The sequence below is a fragment of the Empidonax traillii genome, unplaced genomic scaffold (assembly GCF_003031625.1).
Source record: "Empidonax traillii isolate 1590-97213 ecotype Southwest subspecies unplaced genomic scaffold, ASM303162v1 scaffold287:size763773, whole genome shotgun sequence".
NCBI lineage: Eukaryota > Metazoa > Chordata > Aves > Passeriformes > Tyrannidae > Empidonax > Empidonax traillii.
In genome coordinates, this window is record NW_020955480.1 from 580,366 (window position 1) to 598,231 (window position 17,866).

The 17,866-nt window shown below is 45.3% G+C and overlaps 1 protein-coding gene across 6 annotated transcripts in view; it reads left to right on the forward strand.

The window, feature by feature from the left end:
• ATP11C (ATPase phospholipid transporting 11C) overlaps positions 1 to 17,866 on the forward strand; it is a 56,218-nt gene that overhangs the window by 21,353 nt on the left and 16,999 nt on the right. For all 6 annotated transcript variants that reach the window (XM_027890409.1, XM_027890403.1, XM_027890405.1 and 3 more), the window contains exons 4-21: positions 2,035 to 2,115; positions 3,097 to 3,204; positions 3,804 to 3,932; positions 6,284 to 6,387; positions 7,041 to 7,091; positions 7,922 to 7,986; positions 8,580 to 8,661; positions 9,028 to 9,178; positions 9,939 to 10,136; positions 11,059 to 11,220; positions 11,406 to 11,563; positions 12,457 to 12,528; positions 13,399 to 13,472; positions 14,147 to 14,250; positions 14,850 to 15,031; positions 15,572 to 15,835; positions 16,176 to 16,350; positions 17,070 to 17,172. In XM_027890409.1, coding sequence (XP_027746210.1) covers positions 2,035 to 2,115; positions 3,097 to 3,204; positions 3,804 to 3,932; positions 6,284 to 6,387; positions 7,041 to 7,091; positions 7,922 to 7,986; positions 8,580 to 8,661; positions 9,028 to 9,178; positions 9,939 to 10,136; positions 11,059 to 11,220; positions 11,406 to 11,563; positions 12,457 to 12,528; positions 13,399 to 13,472; positions 14,147 to 14,250; positions 14,850 to 15,031; positions 15,572 to 15,835; positions 16,176 to 16,350; positions 17,070 to 17,172 — 2,263 coding nt within the window. The remainder of the gene's footprint in view (positions 1 to 2,034; positions 2,116 to 3,096; positions 3,205 to 3,803; positions 3,933 to 6,283; positions 6,388 to 7,040; positions 7,092 to 7,921; positions 7,987 to 8,579; positions 8,662 to 9,027; positions 9,179 to 9,938; positions 10,137 to 11,058; positions 11,221 to 11,405; positions 11,564 to 12,456; positions 12,529 to 13,398; positions 13,473 to 14,146; positions 14,251 to 14,849; positions 15,032 to 15,571; positions 15,836 to 16,175; positions 16,351 to 17,069; positions 17,173 to 17,866) is intronic.

Consider the following 17,866-nt stretch of genomic DNA (forward strand, 5'->3'; position numbering starts at 1 on the left):
CCACCAGCCGCGAAGGGGAAGAGCAGTTTCCAGCCATGGGGTGTGTAGGGTGTGCAAACTCCAAATACATAAATTACTTATTTCATGGAATTCATCTGGTATTTGTGTTCCTACATCTATAATACAGCATTTGTGTGGACAGAAATCATATTGTTTGTTTACATAAATACATACAACTGCATCTTGTCCAGTGCACAAAACTCTTCTGCTGGGCAGCTGGAGGTCCTCTGCTTTGCCCTTCTCAGCCAAAGTTCCTCTTGGATTCCCAAGACCTGTCCAATATTTGCAAGATAACTTTTGTCTGACTGGGCTAAACTTCAATGATGTCACCCCAGTGAGAGGCCATCACATGTGCTGTGTGCAGTGTGTCTGTGTGACACTTAGCACTATCCTCACTCAAGGTTGTTCCTCCAAAGTCTGGTTTCTACCAAAGTTTACTTTCTACTTGGAGACATTTTACACCCATTTGAGTGAGCCAGGGCTTTGTGTTCCTGGAAATACTTGTGGTGTTCATCTGCATTTACCCTCCTGCTGCTTAACGCATACACCACTTATCTGACTGCTTCTTGTGCTGTCTCTCTTACACTTCAGTATCCTCTGACTTTTCTCTTTGGTGTCAGTAGTGCAGAGTAATATTGCAGAGTACAGCATTTCATAGTCAGAAATGTCCACGTAGCCCATAAGAGGACCCCTGTCTTTAACATGGCATTTTACAGGCAGTCTGAAACAATAAATATACAGATGCTGCTGTTTTTGAGTGTGCCAGGGAAGCACAAACAAGAGACAAAGTCCCTTTGTGGGGACACAAAGCCTTTCTGCTGAGTTTCCCCATCCCTTTCACCACAGTGCTCATCATCTGCCTCTTGTGCTCCTGTTCTCTCTGAGGACAGCAGGAAAAAGGGCCAATTTTATTGTACCCTGGTTTGGAAGGTGGGGCAAGGGTGCTGCTTGTCCTGCTCTTACTTTGTTTCTTCCCTGTTATGCTGTTCCTAGCCTTTGGGCCAAGTCTGGATGCAGTCAGAAGAAACAGTGGTTTCTCACAGCCTGAAAAGTTATTTAACAGTGAAGGGGCTTGTTCTTTGCCACAGGGCTGGCTCAAGCATTGGATCGAGCTCAGGAAGGATCCACCTATCTGCCCTAAGGCCCCTGTGTAGTCATGGTACTTAAATTGTGCTCTGAAATCCAAATTTGAGAGCTGAAAGACATAGCATGGATTTCTGTTTTACTTAAATATTCCCATTCTCTTCTCTAGTATATCTAATAGGTAATCTGGGCTGATGCATGTTATTTTTAACCTTCAAGTGTCAGTGGTTCAAGATGACTTGTACTGTCCTCCCTTTCATATCCAGCAGTGGTTTAAGGTTCAGATGTGCCCTGTCTTCACTGCCAAAGTGGAGAAAGGACCCTCCTATGGCTCAGTGAGGAATTCATTCTTTCGTTGCTGCTGCCACTGCCCCATCCTCATCCGCTGCTGTGGTCCTCTCCAGCAGAGGGAGAGGTGATGGGAGTGGGCTTGCTGGCATTCACCCTTTGAATTGTTGCATTTAGCCCATCTCCAGGAGCCTTTTCACTCAGGCTTTTGTTTCTTGCTAGAGCGAGGTCAATTTTAGGCTTTATGCTACTTCTGGTAGGATTTTTCCCACTGGAGGCCATCCCATGATCTTCAGGAGCAAATATTGGAGTCTCCTTGTAATGGAGAAAGGCACTGCAGGGGAGGCCTATGCTGGTCCTTCTCATGTGCCCCTTGGAATCGTAGAATGAATCATGGAATGGTTTGAGTTGGAAGGGATCTTAAGGATCATGTAGTTCCAGCCAGCCTGCCATGGGATGCCACTCAGTAGATCAGTTTGCTCAGGACTCCATCCAGCCTGACCTGAACACTTCCAGGGACAAGGCCCTTTCTTCCCTTCCTCTTCTGCTGGGCTCTGACTTGCCTTCAGTGGGATGAGTCCCTTTTTCCCCCATTACCAGGGTTTTGGTTTCTTCTCCTACCTGGACCAGTGGTCAGCAGTACATGTTTTTTTTTCTCTGCAGGTGATAGTGGACACCCCAACCAGCCCAGTGACCAGTGGCCTCCCACTCTTCTTTGTCATCACTGTCACAGCCATCAAACAGGTACAGATGTTGTTGTGGGGAGAAGATGCTCTCTGGGACATGTAGAGAAAATGATGAACATGTATTTAAATATACTCATAAGTCATCAGCTTGGGTGGTAGGTTAGGTGAACCCTTAGAGGGTGAGACATGTGCACTGATGCTTCTCAAGAGAGGCTGCATTTTGAGTGTGGTTATTGCTGTCTCCTGTTTTGGCAGTGTAAAGCATCTCTTTATGTGCTGTTGTAAGCAGGCCATGAGGGTCAGTAAAGCTTACTGCTGTAGTTCTGGTGTTACTTGAATGTTTTTTCCCTTTTTAGAAATGCTCTGTGGGTCTTTGCAGAGACGTGCTCCAAATATAGCCCACGCTCTGCTCCCGTGTTGGTAGGTGGAAAGGACAGGTTCTGTTCAACCACTCAGCTAGTCCTGAAAACTCGCAGTCCTCATCTTGCCGTGTAAAAAGACTTTTTTCCTCCCATCATATGCACATGTGCCATTTAAAATTTCCTGATTTGAATAATAAAAGAAGTTTCTTCTACAGTGACAGGAAAGAGAGAGCTAGAATAAAATCTATCTGCTTCAAATCTCAGTGTTTTATTCATACAGTAAAGACTGAAGAGGAAGAATCTCAGCCTGCGTTACCATAGGAAAGGGTTGCAGGCTGCTAAGTGTATTATTCATAATATCAGCCTGTTCTTGCCAATGCTGAGAATAATAGAAATGTGTTACAGTAGTTTAGCTGCTCATTGCATGCCCCGCATATAGATTATTTTTGTGTGTTATTTTAATCTGTTCTGAATCTGTCAAACATGCATATGAAGTTTTTAAAATAGATTGATTCAGTCTGAGCTACTCTGGTTGATGTTTTGTCAGGCATGAAGGAGGTCTGAGGACCGCTTGATATATTCATTGTTTTAATCTGTCCCACTACAGCCTCACTCATCCTCTTTCATTAGTTTACTTGCTTCATTATGAGTTTTGTCGCCTGTGTCTGTGTGCCTAGGGGTATGAGGACTGGCTGAGGCACAGAGCTGACAACGAAGTGAACAAGAGCAATGTCTTCGTTGTTGAAAATGCAAAACAAGTGCGGAAAGAAAGTGAAAAAATCAAGGTAACCGTTAACTCGCATGTGGTTATCACCGAAGCTGGTGGGAACACAAAGGTGTGTGGTAAGGAGACAGGGGCAGGCGAGGAGGGATGTACTGGGTTAGAGCTGCCCCAGCCCGCTCACTTTCAGATGAGATGCTTTGAGAGCTGTTCCTGCTTAAGGAGCGAAGCTGCCTTTGATTGCTTTTGAAAAGCTGTCTCACAAAAGCTGAACTGGTGCTGACAAGTGACAGATCTGTCAGCATTTTGCACTTCTCCAGGACAGACAGTCTTTCTATTTCCAACTCTCCCAAGGACACCAGGAAAGTACACTTAGCTTTGATGTTAATTTATCACGCCGCACTTCAGACAAGTACAGTCTCTTGCTCCATCAAGATTTAGTAGAGAAATAAACACTAGCTGTGCCATGTGGATGCTCTGATTTGGTGCTGGGCTGGATTACCCCGTAGGGCTTGTGGGGTGATGCTTAAGGACCAACACCTCTTAAACCCCAGTTCGCCTTTTTAGCCAAGGTGATTTCTTCTAGGCTTTGAGAGAAGCTCAATCGTAACCATCTAATAACAACTGAGAGGACTTTTCATGTAAATGTTTTCTTTCTTCTAGGTTGGTGACATAGTAGAAGTGAAAGCAGATGAGACCTTCCCCTGTGACTTGATATTTTTGGCCTCCAGCAGCACTGATGGGACCTGTTATGTCACTACAGCAAGTCTTGATGGCGAGTCCAATTTCAAGGTGACAGGAATGGATAGGGCAGTGCGTGGGAGATGGTCCTTTGGTACCTGGAAATGCCACTGCTTGCATGGCAGGAGGGTGCGCTTAACTGGAGGGTGCTCCCATGGAGCCCATCCCTGTGGCTGCATGGCTGCATTTAACAGCTCTTCCCTCTTGTCTGCTTCCAGTGCATCAGCACTGAAGCCCTCGGGGATTGTCTGTGCTCTGTTTTGTCTCCGAGAGCCATTTCTGCTGGCACTGCCCCAAATTGTATTGATATTTATCGATACACGTTCACTGCCTTACTGCCCATCACAGGAAGCGCGTTAGTGCTTCCCTGCTCCAGCCGTGCATTGCGAGGTCTGGTGCGTCAGTAAAGCAGTGCCTGCAGCTCTTCAGCTCCCTTTCCAGTACCTACCAACGTGCCTGTTACTTAACTGAGCATTTCCAGTGAAACTGGGGACTTTTTCAGGCAGCGTGTCTAGATTCATTTGGGGAATTTTTCAGCAGTGTGAGAAAAGCATTGCTTCTGGGATTTTTTTTCTCCCTTTCCCTGAAGCAGGAAGTGGAATTTAATACTAGTCTTGCTCAGGATGAATCTCTTCAGTTTATTTTCTTTCTTTCCTACTCTCTGGTCTAGGGAGAGAAGCAACAATAAGAAACTTATATAGCTCAGAAGACATGAACATTTGGTCGCACTTGAGTTTGATAATTATTTATGCAGATACCACTGTGGATCTGATAAGTGTTACCTGGGGTTTGTGGCTCATCTCTATTGCTGGCTATTAATTGGTTCTGGATATCTGTGTAGGAGCTGATGCAGTGCTGGTGCAGTGTACTGGTTCCACTAGTGAAGAGGAGTTGGAGCTTTGAAGTGACTTGAGGCTAAAAATAGATAACTGTATTAAAAAGGCTACTGCTTATTTGTGTCAGGTGTATTATATGCATGAGTTCCCGTTACTTTTGCAGAGTGTTGGGTCTTAGTAACTTATGAGTCTGTAAGTGTGATGCTGAGTTTCTATATAAAGCACTCTGGTGTGTTTTTCTTGGTTTGCAAATTCCTGTAGGTGACTGGGAGCTGTCTCCTGTTTCATGATGAGATGAAGATGAGTTTGAAGGGAAAGAGGAGTAGAAAAGCCATCTCTCTTTAGGGAAATAGGTCTAACATTAGGAACCAGGGTTTGCTGCAAAAGGAGGGTGAGGGAAGCACACTTGGGTAATCACCAAACCTCATCTACATGGATATCTGCTGTCTTCCTGGTGGGGATTTTTTTGGTATTTGGGGCATGTCAGGTCAAGATATGGGAAAGGTGCCTGTTTAAGTGAAACTGGAGCAGAACCGTAAAAGAGATTTTGTCAGGGCTCTGTCTTTGAAGCTCAAATCTTTGGTCATACATTAGCTAAAAGAACATGTGTTTTCTAAATACACTAAAGGATGTAAAGATTGTGGAATTGATTAGGAGACAGCTTTGAAGTACCACTCAGTAATTGCCCAGGGTCTGTGATTATGGGAGCAGCAGATGCAAAACCCCACACAAGGGCTGGGTTTGCTATTGGGCACTGCAGGAACAGCTTTGAGTTGTGTTTCACAAAAGCTGTGATTTATACTGAAGGTGGGGGGGGGGGGGAAGGTGTGCGTCTGCTTTTGATAGGAACAGCCAGGCAGGTTACCAAAACGGCACGAAGGTGGGTATTTATGATGCCATGACTACAGCATGTGAAATGTAACGGTGCTCCCTGGGATGCACAAGGAGGGGGATGCAAACGTAAGGAGTGGAGGAAGCTTTTTAATGAATTTGTTTATGAAGATGGATTGAGGCAGCCTGCCATGCAGCCCGCCGTGACTTGGAGCTCCGAGTAGCTCCTATAAATAGAGCCTGAAAGGCAGTGAGCAGATCCTTTGTGGGCTCTCCAGTTAATTATGAGAGATGAACCTTTGCAGCAGCAGCTGCTAAAAATAGCTCAGAGTCTGCCAGTGCTCTGCCTGCTCCCTGGGTGCTGGAACTGGTGTCTGGTTACCATCAGGAGCCAGGGCAGGTGGTCCCCAGGAGCCCCGACTTCAGGGGTCACCTGCATCCTCCCCTAACCTCAACCAGGTCCCGAGGGAAGAACAACCAAAGATGTTTCTTCTTTTGGTAGATGTTTTACTGAGAGATATCCAGCACCTCCTTCCCACTATGGTTTCTCTTAAGCTTTAGTGACTTCATTCTTTTGCTGAGAGATGCTTCAGCTGCTTTGTGGGAGCATGGTGAGGGCTTGGGTGAGCTGCTGTGCTGACAAGCCTGTGCATGGTGGCATTTTAAGTAACAGGGTGTAAAACTTGGGGATGGAGTTGTTGCTTGTGGTGACGCTGCCTGTTCTCCTCTGCCCAGACTCACTATGCAGTGCGGGACACCACCGTGCTCTGTACAGATGAAGCCATCGACACCCTCACTGCCACCATCGAGTGTGAACAGCCACAACCTGACCTCTACAAGTGAGTCTGCCCGTCCTGCATCCCTCCCTGCCCATCCTGCCTGATGGCATCTCCCTGCAGACACCATAGCACTGTCACTTGGGGGATCTACTAAGTTACAGTACGGCAAAGCAAAGGCCATCTTCTTTAGTTTGAGACCAGAAGGTTTCTCAAGGCTGTGATAAGCTTCTAGGCTTCTTCCATATGAGGATGGCAAAGTTGACACCACACTTCTTCAAGACTGAGTGTCTTTACAGTAGGAAAACCTCCCTTGTGCAATACGTGTCATGGTGTAATGAGCTTTCTTTTTATCATCTCAGCTGTAGTAATGGTCCATGTGATTATCTTAGCCACTCTACCTCTCCCAGGTGAAATGCACTGGGCCAAATGCCTTCGAGGAGTAAGGGGTCTTTGTGGTTAAATCCTTTGAAGGAGGTTTGCTGGGGTGTGTTGCAGTCTGTAATGAGGGTACTCTGGGGTGTGTAGGGACACCCCTGGCCTTGGGGGTGTGTGGCTTCTCCCTGTCCTGAGTGCAGCCATCCCTCCGAAACATTCGGCTCTCAAATGCACCCGTTTCTGTGTTTGTTTCCATCTCCTGTCAGTGATTTTTCTTTAGTATGTTTGTAGTATCTATAAGGTGTTTGTAATAGAAGTTTCTCATATTTTTATTACAGATTTGTTGGAAGAATTATTATCTACAGAAGTAATCAGGAGCCCGTAGCCAGGTTGGTCTTGCAGCCATCTGTTGACCCTCCTCAGAGGGTTTGGGCATCTAAATAAAACATCAAGGATCTGAATTTGTGCTGCCATCATTTGGGAATCTTTTCTTTTCTTTAACCATCCCTAAGATTTCATCTACCATCCTGTTACTTGTTTGAGCCCTTCTTGGGGAAGCATGCAGGACCACCTGGTAATGTCCTGCCCTGCTGATGGGGAACAAATTTATCAGGCAATCACAAAATATTTTCCTTTAAAGGAAAGCAAAAACTTAAACATCAATCAGAGCGGTTTAGGGAAAAAATGAGCAAATAATGTTCATAAGCCATCAAAAAAAGAAAGCTGTCACTGGAGTGTGCTGGATGTCTTTTGTGCTTTGGTGGGTCTACTCATACCCTAAAAGGAAGAGAGGGTTATGGATGGGGGTCAACAGAGTGTTATTGGGGGTTTCAGAGAGAAATAAAAACATGAATGGGGCCATCAACTTTAATGGTGCCATTGACTGACTGTGTTTTGATGCTTTTAAAATCGGATTTTAATCTAAGTAGTGGAAGATACTAGATCTGAACATTTTGCACTTATTCCTCCAAAGCCTTACTGATAATCCCCCAATAAATGTGGGACTTTGAGCATCAGGGAGAGTCTGTGTAAGATGAAATGGAAATGTAAGTATATAAAGAGAAAAACAAACTCAAGCAAAGCCCAATTCAACATACAAATCATGTACTCAAATCTAAAGAGCATCTGTTTAGCTTTATAATCTGTCTCTGAGTCTAAATTATAAAATAGTTTGAATGTTGTTTTAGTAATGTAATGTTATAATTTCTTTTATGTTTAGGTCTTTGGGACCTGAAAACCTGTTGCTGAAAGGTGCTACCCTCAAAAACACCAAGAAGATTTATGGTGAGCAGTTTTTATTGCTTATTAATTTAAGTAGTTCTGATAAGTGATGAAAAATGTTGATGTTCATTACTAAATTTGGAGAGGGAAAATACTTCTCTACAGCCTGTCTGCCTAGGCTGTACAGCTGTGTTTGGCATGCAAGCTGATTGCAAAGTGGACAGGGTGAAATTAGGAGGCAGCGGTTGTGTCTACAGTGCTGCCAAGCTGGGCAGGTTGTATTTAAACACCAGAGCAAGCTTTTCTTTTTGCCTGAGATGCAGTGAGCAAGGAGTTGTTCCCAGATTCCTTGCTGGAAATGTGCTAGGAGCAGAGTTCCGGACACTAATGATTTAGGGTGACGGCTGTTATGGAAGACTGATGTTTTTTCTGACTGTACGTGATCCACAGGCTCCTGCTCAGTCCTCTGGGATACATGCAGTTGCATTACTTGGCAGCCTCAGAGGTTTCTGTAGTTGAACAGTCCTTGGGTAATGCCTCTTTCTTCAGCTGGGATTTGAGTTTGATGTAAACACCGATGCCCCTTATGGCCAAGTGCCAGCTGGGTCCCTCTGGGGCTGCAAGTCCCTTATGAGCCCTGCTTTGATACCCTGCAGGAGTTGCAGTCTATACTGGCATGGAAACAAAAATGGCTCTGAACTACCAAGGGAAATCTCAGAAACGATCTGCAGTGGAAAAGTGAGTATTTATATTCCAGAGAAAATCGGTGAAAGTTGTTGGGTTGGTTTTTGTTTTTAATGGTTGACCTGTACAGACATAATCCCCCAATCTACTGCCTTTTGTTTCAGATGCTCTCTGATTGCATAGGAAAATCTGGGTATTTGATAAAGCATATCTTGCCAGAAGCAGCAAAATTTAGTAGCTTTTTTTAATTTAAAAACAAAATTAAGAAATGTTAAAATGTATGAACCTGACCCTGAAATGTCAAAAGCACTTGTTAGGTATTTCCCTTTTTAAAAGTGAGGAAGTCTTGTTCCTGATTACTTACACAGTTTTCTGTATAAAAATAGCTGCAAGAATTGAAAAAAGAAACCTGTTTTTCAGATCTATCAACGCTTTCTTGATAGTGTATTTGTGCATCCTATTGAGCAAGGCCACTGTGTGCACGACTCTGAAATACGTCTGGCAGAGTAATCCATTTAATGATGAGCCTTGGTACAATGAAAAGACTAAAAAAGAGAGAGAGACGTTCAAGGTAAGTGGATTTGTATTTCAGCACCTCCTCCAGCTTTACGTATTCTGACGGTTTTATTTGTGGTGCCTGCTGCCAGCCCTGCGAGTCATGTTTGCCTGCAGAAAGTGCTGTCGTTTCCTTCAGTCTCTCTTTCTGTTTGCATTTCTTTCCTGCCTCTTTCGTGCTTGTGCACAGTGATATTTCTGTGGAGCAGGGCAAGGCATGAATAAATACTGTATAATATAGAAATGCAGATGATTTAACCTGGGTCCTTATCTGAACTAGAGCTATCTTTCAGCTTTGAATAGGTAAACTTAAATTGAGGCCACATCAACCAGTTTCTTAAACTTGCTTAGACATGGGCAGTCAAGCCTAAAAGAGTGAGTGCGAGTGTGTAGAGATCAGTTATTTGATGGGTTATTGAGCAGGACTTACAGGGATGTCACTGAATAAGTTGTACACTTGCCATAACTTGACTAGTCTCAAGACACCTGCTCCTTGTTTCTAGTTACTTGGGATCGGGATGGGCATGTAGCAGTATACTGTTAAGAGGAATATGCTTGGATAAAACATTGTTTTGGTCACTATAGAGCTTTCTTTTATTTTTGTGTCAAAGGAAAATGGGATTTAGCCCTGTATCTTAGCTGTATTCATTTTCAGGTTGTTTTTTTTTCTGTTTAACCTTAGAAGAAAAGCTGTCTAAAATCCCTAAGGTGTTGCTGTAAACTGCCCTTGAGTTACTCCTGATGGACACAGACTGCATCTTCTCTTTCCTTTGTAGGTCTTGCGGATGTTCACGGACTTCCTGTCATTTATGGTTCTCTTCAATTTTATTATCCCAGTCTCCATGTACGTTACAGTAGAGATGCAGAAGTTCTTGGGCTCCTTCTTCATCTCTTGGGACAAGGAGATGTACGACGAAGAGATAAAAGAGGGAGCGTTGGTGAACACCTCGGACCTGAACGAAGAGCTCGGGCAGGTCAGAACATGATCTGTTTGCATCTGCTTGGATGAAAGTGTGGGTGGAAACATCCCCCCTTCTGGGAACCTTTGTTGTGGCAGTCCCTCACGGTCCCCTCAGGGCAGAGCTTCACCCGCTTTGGTGGCACTTTCCATTTAATGTGATTCCCCTCGCTCTGCGAAACAGATAAGGTTATAAATAGTGCATGAAAGAGCAGGAATTGGGTCACGCCGATTGTTTCCATATTGGGGAATATCAGGCGCAGCACTCTGCGTGTCAGGGTAGTTTGCTTTCACTGCTTCAATTAAAAATTAAAAATCCTCTGTCTCTTTGAGGATTAACAAAAATGTCTGCCCAGTCATCTCTCTGGGCACGCAGAGCTCTTGGAGCTGCTCTGCTGCTGGGGCACCTAGACAGCTTAGGCTTCCCTTTCTTATCTGCACCAGGAGAGACTGAGTGCTTCCTGCTTTTGATTTTGCTTTAATAAACAATAAAAATATATTTGGAGCAGCAGTTAACTAATTGAAATACAGCACCAAGATGAAAATCCCCCAAAGGAGGCAGCAGACCTGCAGTAGCAGTTCTATAAGCACAAGGAGCTGTAACAAAGTACCCAAGAAGGAGGAGGAGGGGAAAGTGAAGAGCCTGGAAACAGATTTTAAATCTTCAGAAGCTGCCTCCTGCCACCCATGAAACAGGCTGGAAAACAAAGGAGCTGCTCTAAGGAGCAAAGGAGAAGAACTACACAGTGATGAAGTGGGGCACCTGCTTCTTTTTTGCAGGGTCAGGTTAGGATAAGGTTAGGATAAGCAGCAAAATACTACTCTCCTGCATTGACACAGATGCAGTAAAAGTGCCCTGTCCTCTTTTTCTGGCGGGGCTCCTTCCCCAACAGATGGGGCTGGAGGTGCAGTGAGGCAGCCTGCCTGCTTGCTTCCAGGTGGAGTACGTCTTCACGGACAAAACCGGCACCCTGACAGAGAACAGCATGGAGTTCATCGAGTGCTGCATAGATGGGCACAAGTACAAAGACTGCATGTCGGAGGTGGATGGTTTCTCTCAGACCGATGGACCCCTAAAATACTACGGCAAGGCAGAAAAGGTAAGAAATGTGCATATTGGTGGCCGTTCTGGTTTAGAGGTCAGCTCCTGGCTGGGTGAATACAATGGAAGCTGGGAGGGGGTGCAGGGTTTGGAGTTGTTTGGTTTTTAAATATGTGTACACAAAAATCACAGCCACGTACTGCAAGGTGGGCTGGTAACAAGCCCTACTTCACTTCTGCCTAGAGCCGCGAGGAGCTGTTCCTGCGAGCCCTCTGCCTGTGCCACACGGTGCAGATCAAGGAAGCAGATCAGGTGGATGGGCTGATAGGACATCCAGAACGCAAATACACCTACATCTCCTCTTCCCCAGATGAAATCGCTTTGGTGAAAGGCGCAGAAAAGTAAGAACTCGAAGGTGGTGGGTTTTCAATTCCCTCTCTCTGGTGGGAGGGAGGGAGGGAGGTGAGGGCTATCTGAACATGATAGACCCTTTTCCACAGTCAAGACTGCAGCTCTCTCTGGGAAACATGTTTTCATACCAATGTGATACCTGACCCACAGCGCTGTGAAGCCATGTGAGCCTGTGGGTCTAAAAAAGCTCTCAGTAAAAGGGATGCTGTGTAAAGGATCTTCCTTGAGCAGCTTCTTGGGAGGCCATGGTTTGCATTCTCTGAGAGCAGCCCCGAGGTGCTCCTTTGCTGGAACCCTCTTGGCCTTATAGTTTAATCCCGAAGAAATGGAGACCAGTTACTATTTGCAGACTGCAGCAAAATTGTTCCCTTGGCGTGCAGTGGCAAACCATAGGATGGGTTACTCTTGTCAACCCACATTTGTGTCCTGCCAGAGATACTCAAGGCCAGGCTGGATGGGGCTTTGAGCAACCTGGACTAGTGAACAGGGGATTGGAATGAGGTGATCTGTAAGATAGTCTCCAACCCAAACCATTCAGTGATTCTATGCTATTGCCAGGCCCTAGGTTTTAGATGAGGCTGTTGCAGCTGTATGTACTTGCTCATGGTTTGTAAATCTGCCAGACGCCCAGTGGACCATGTCCAGAGGCTCTTGGTGTCTCTGCGCTCCAGTGCCCAAGCTCTCCAGGTGATGGGAGCGGTGCCAGAACATCCTAGCAGGCTCTGCATGCAGTAAGCAAACATCCAGCCATGCTCTTTAGCTCAGCCTCACTAACTTCTTTACTCTCCTCTGCAGTTCAGAAGGTGAAATGAGAACATTGTTAATGCATAATGTGTGCCAATGGGTGTTTTCAATGTTGTTCTGTCCTTTTGTTTATTGACAGGTATGGTTTCACTTTTCTAGGACTTGAAAACGATTTCATGAAAATACGAAACCAAAAGAATGAAACTGAGATGTAAGTGCTGCTGGGGCTGCTGAGGATCAGGGCTGCTCTTCTGCGCCACTCCCAAACGGCTTGAGCAAGTTTGGTCAACCTGGCAAGGTCAAAGCTGTTCCTTGAGCGCTATCAGGCCATTCTGACCTGCCTGAAAAGTCCTGTCCTCTTTACAAAGCACAGCACAGCAAGGTGCAGGATGAAAGGCTCACTTGCAGAAAATCTGCGGGTGGTTGGTTTACTGATGTCTAAATTCAAGTCCCTTAAGTGCCTGCAGACCTTTGTGTGTATGCTTCATCTGTGCCCAGCCATGCAGATGGCTCCTGGGAGTCATGGGGTGGCTGCTGACCTTATGGATAGTGGCTGGGTCTCACAGCAGGATACTGTCAACCTTAACTTATGATACGTCTCCCTTCCCTATAACCTTTTTTCCCTGGCCAAGCTGAAAATAGTTAGATTTTACCCTGTGCTCACAACTTGGTGGGTATCTGAGAGTCACTGACCTAATCCCAGCACTCCCTGAGAACTTACCTTCACAAGCAAGTTTCACTTCTTACTTCCCTTATGGTGAAACTTATTACCTAATTGACAGAGTCAGTGTTGCTGCCTGTGCCATGTGCTTCTCTGCTCCCTGCTGAGCCCCTGCCCACCCTGGGGACTTGGCACAGAGGTGGCACTCACACCTTCAGCCCTATGCTCAGAGCACCACTGGAGTTCAGGTTTTTTCCTCCATTTTCTTGTGCAGTAGCTGTAAAAAGTACATTCCCCAGTGGGTGATGCCTCTTGTGGATTGTATTGATTTCTGCAGCTCATTGTTAGTGATTTTCTGCCTCAAATAGTTATTTTTCTAGTTTCTTTTACTGAGTCAAAGCGCCTTTTTTTTTTTTTAAGGTACCAACTTCTCCATGTGTTGAACTTTGACCCTGTCCGTCGCCGTATGAGTGTCATTGTGAGAACCACCACAGGTACAGTCTAAGTGCATTTGTGGACTCTCATACATGTGTGCATGGATATAAAACACATTCTTCTTATTCCTGTAACCTAGAGAGACTGAGCTTTTAGTTTTCTAAGCTGATTCTGTACTGGATCTGGTTGGGATAGAGTTAATTTTCCTCTGTAGCAGCCATTTAGGACCTAACACCAGATCAGGGGAGGGAACAGGGGTGGGAAGAGTGACCCTTGGAGAGCTCTCTGCCTGCCTTGTTCCAGGCTGGAACAAGTACAGAGAGAGATGTGAGAATGTCCCCTGAGGGGGATGGAGTTTCATGGGGATAACAAACAAAAATTCAGAGGTCACCATCCTTCTCAAGTGTCAGTCCTATAAGGTATGGGATGCTGGTTTTACCCTCCCTGGTAAGGTTACCAAGGCTTCTAAAAAGGAAAAAATAAACTGCTTTGTCCAGCTTGTTGCACGCAGGTTGCTTAGAGGCAGGTAGAGACACCTGATGTCCCAACTTGGGGTCAAACAAAATTTTACTCAGGCTGGTGTAAGGCTGCTTTTGGTAGTCAGCTGGGCTTCTAGCAGTTCTTTCTTTAGTCCTGCCAGATTCTCTCCCTCTGCGTCACTTGCTCACTATTGACGTTTTTAAATCTTTCTACAGTTTGTGAACGCGATAAACTATTTATAATTTCCTTTTAGGAAAGTTGCTTCTCTTCTGTAAAGGAGCAGACTCCTCCATTTTTCCAAGGGTGCAGCAAGAAGAAATCCAACAAACAAAAGTCCATGTGGACCGCAATGCTATGGTGAGCACACAGATGGAATTTGGCTGGCTCCTGGGATCAGGAAAGCTTTATTCCAAAAATAGGGATGTGACCTTGCTTTGGAGGGAAGCGTTGAAAATCTGAGTGTCACTTCACATTGTTTTGATGCCAGGCTTCTTTCCTTTTCTGTTTTGTTGGCTTCCACCTTTATTTGATATACTTATATGGTCTCCATCACAGTCGTGTCCGAGCATCTCCCAGGCAAGCTAAAAATAGAAGTAACTACAACAGGCTGTTTAGTCCAGTGGGAGAAGTGCCTGGTCCCAGTCGTGGTGGCACCTGGTCCCTGCTCTCCCTGCTGGATGCACACTCTCAGCTCTGGTCCTTCTCTTAGTTTCTCTCTGCCCTATGCCCTGCACATAATAAGCAGAACCACTAATACTCTGTGGGGATGAAGTTACTGCACAAACACTGGGAAAATCTCTCTTTTGACTCAAGCCAGCAAATAACCTTTGCTCTCAGGGTCAGTATTACGAGAAGCATTGACAGTGGACAAAAGCACTAACCCTAAAGTGAGGAGCTGCAGAAAATCTAGTTTTAGGGCACTTGTCCACTTTGTTTTCTTTCCCTTCCCACGCCAGGATGGCTATCGAACACTCTGCGTGGCCTTCAAAGAATTAACTCAGAAGGAGTATGAAAAAATTGACAGACAGCTCAATGAAGCTAAGATGGCTCTGCAAGACAGGGAGGAGAAGATGGCCAAGGTTTTTGACGACACAGAAGCAGACATGCACCTGATTGGGGCTACTGCTGTAGAAGACAGGTAAAGAGGTGACCCCACCCCCAGCACCTGTGGTGTCTCCGTGGCATTGCATCGTGACCCTGACTCGCTGTGGTGGAACTCAGCAGCCAGGCAGATGCTGGCAGTGTCCAGGGCAATGAATTACACCATGGCACAACCCATTTCACAGTGCCCTAGTTGCTAAAATTGGCTGGTGTAGTAGAAATTGGGATTTATTAATAAAACTACAAAAATACTTGTACTTCTAGAGTGTGAATTAAGCACACAGCATTAATTTGCACATCAAAACAAATTCAGTTCCACATGCAGTTATAGTAACTGCAAGTGTGAATTAAACTCTTACTGTGAGACCAAAGAGTCAAGAGTATAACGCAGTGATTTCTCTTTTTGCCTGCAGATAAAAAACTTGGGATTGCTGATTTCTAATCCTTATTCCCGTGGCAGTGATCTCCCCAGCATGGGCAAAATCAATTAACTTCTCTCGAGCTGGTATTTCCTACCTGCAGAATCAGGGTTATGTGTGGGCCAACCTGAGGAGTGATGTTTCCCTTGTGCTTGCAGGCTGCAGGAGCAGTTGGCAGAGACGATCGAAGCTCTGCACGCAGCTGGCATGAAGGTTTGGGTGCTGACAGGAGACAAGATGGAAACTGCCAAATCCACCTGCTACGCCTGCAGGCTCTTCCAGACCAGCACCGAGCTGCTGGAGCTAACAGCAAGAATGGTGGGTGAGAGTGAAAGGAAGGAGGATCGGCTCCATGAGCTGCTGATGGAGTACCATAAAAAGCTGATTCAGGATGTTCCCAAAAACCGGGGAGGCCTGAAGAGGTAAGTGAGCAAGAGGACTCAGCCATGGCGAATTTCAGGTGCAAATTTGGTAGAGAAATAGGACCTTGTGGACCTGGGGACTGGCAACTTGCAGACACTGCCACTGGCTCCTTCTCTTTGCTCATCATCTCTAATATTAGTTGATACTGAAATTACATACACAGTTCCTTTAGGGAAGGGTGCATGTTAAATCCAAGCTTTTTAGGATTGCTAAGCCCTCAAAAATAGATGAAAAGAAGATTAATGCAAAAGCAATTTCTTTTTCACTAAGATGATACAAGCTGCTAGATTGACTTCTTAGTCTGATTTTGTTTCAAACATGTTCCTTGTTGTGCCCCAGAAGCTGGACGTTGAGTCAAGAGTACGGACTGATAATAGATGGCTCTACTCTGTCACTGATACTCAACCCTTCTCAGGACTCTGGTTCTAGCAATTACAAAAACATATTTCTACAAATCTGCTTGAAGTGCACTGCAGTCCTCTGCTGCCGGATGGCTCCTTTGCAGAAAGCACAGGTATTTACTTCTGACTGACTGAAGCTCGTCATTAGGTGATGTGACGCACTTTGAATTCATCAGCTGGGACTTGACCTGATCATCTTAATCAACCAGGACTTCTCCAGGCTGTGTATAAGCCTTGTCTGAGCTTCAGAGCGTGATGAAAACACACCATTCTTTCAAATCTGAATGCAGACCCTTTGTTTAATACGCTCACAGGAAGCCACAAACCCAGGCCAATTAGAAGTAAACAAAACCTCCCTGTTTCCTCTTATTTTTCCTTTCTGAGCTTGTCAGAGGGAGTCCATAATTTCCTCATGACAGGAGATGATGGATGTGCCAGCCTGATAAGTGGTGTGTTTCTGCACCTGAGGCATGTGAGAGGTTCCACCTTTGGGAGAGCAGGGTCTGGCAGAGGGGAAGGGCAGAATGCTGAGGCTTGGGTTTGTTTTTAAATACTGTCCTTCAGCCCTGTGCAGCTGGATCTGGGCTTTTGCTCTAGTTGTGACTGCAAAGAAAGTAACAAGGGGTTACTTCCCCTTTTTTTATTTTTATTAACCTGAACTCTGAACCAGGGTTTTATTAACCTGAACTCTCCAGGTGTTATGTTGCTGCTGTAGAAACCTGGTTGCTTGTTCTGGGGGGAGGGCTTTTGCAAGTGGTGCAGTGGGAAGATCTCTGGAGGCTTTTTAACTGAATTTTGGGTTCTGCTGCTATCCTTTTTTTTAATATTTTAGATTGTGCGAATGGTGAAGAATACAAAAGGAAGCCCAATAACTCTCTCTATAGGGGATGGTGCAAATGATGTTAGTATGATTTTGGAAGCACATGTTGGAATAGGTAAGATGTCCTGATAACACACCTCTCATACCCAAGACCTGTCTGCTCTTGAAGGGGTTCACTGTTGAGGTGCAGTCAGTGTTTTTGATTGCACATGGCTAAACTTATCCTACTGAAAAATGTGAACACTCTGCTGTTGCTTTCTTTAGGAACCAGGGCTTGACTGCAGATCAGTGCTTGAGATCATAGAATAGGCTGGGTTGGAAGAGACCTTTAAAGTCCATCTAGTCCAACCCCTGCAGTGAGCAGGGACATCTTCACTAGTTCAGGTTCCTAAGTCCTGTCCAACCTGACCTTGAATCTTCCCAGGATGGGACACCCAGCACCTTTTTGGGCAACTCGTGCCACTTGCACCCCCACTGTAAAATGAGAGATGAGATCATCATGTGCTTCTCAGCTGTGACAGTACCATTCTCACAATCAGTGATGTGCTGCACATTATGTTCAAAAACTCTGTGGCTAAATTTGTGGTGGTGAGGGTTGCTTGGGGCTCAGAAAACAAAGGCACAGGCAGCAAACTGATGGGTGATTAGTGGGAGTTGTTGCAAAGTCAGTGCCATGGAAGTACCAGACTGTAGTGTTAACTGGTCACAGTAACTCACTAATTTAGCACTGGGGACCTGCCCATGTTTCCTGGGCTGATGCCCAGTTATGTTGTGTCTGCTCTGTCCATACAACTCACATGAGGCTGGAA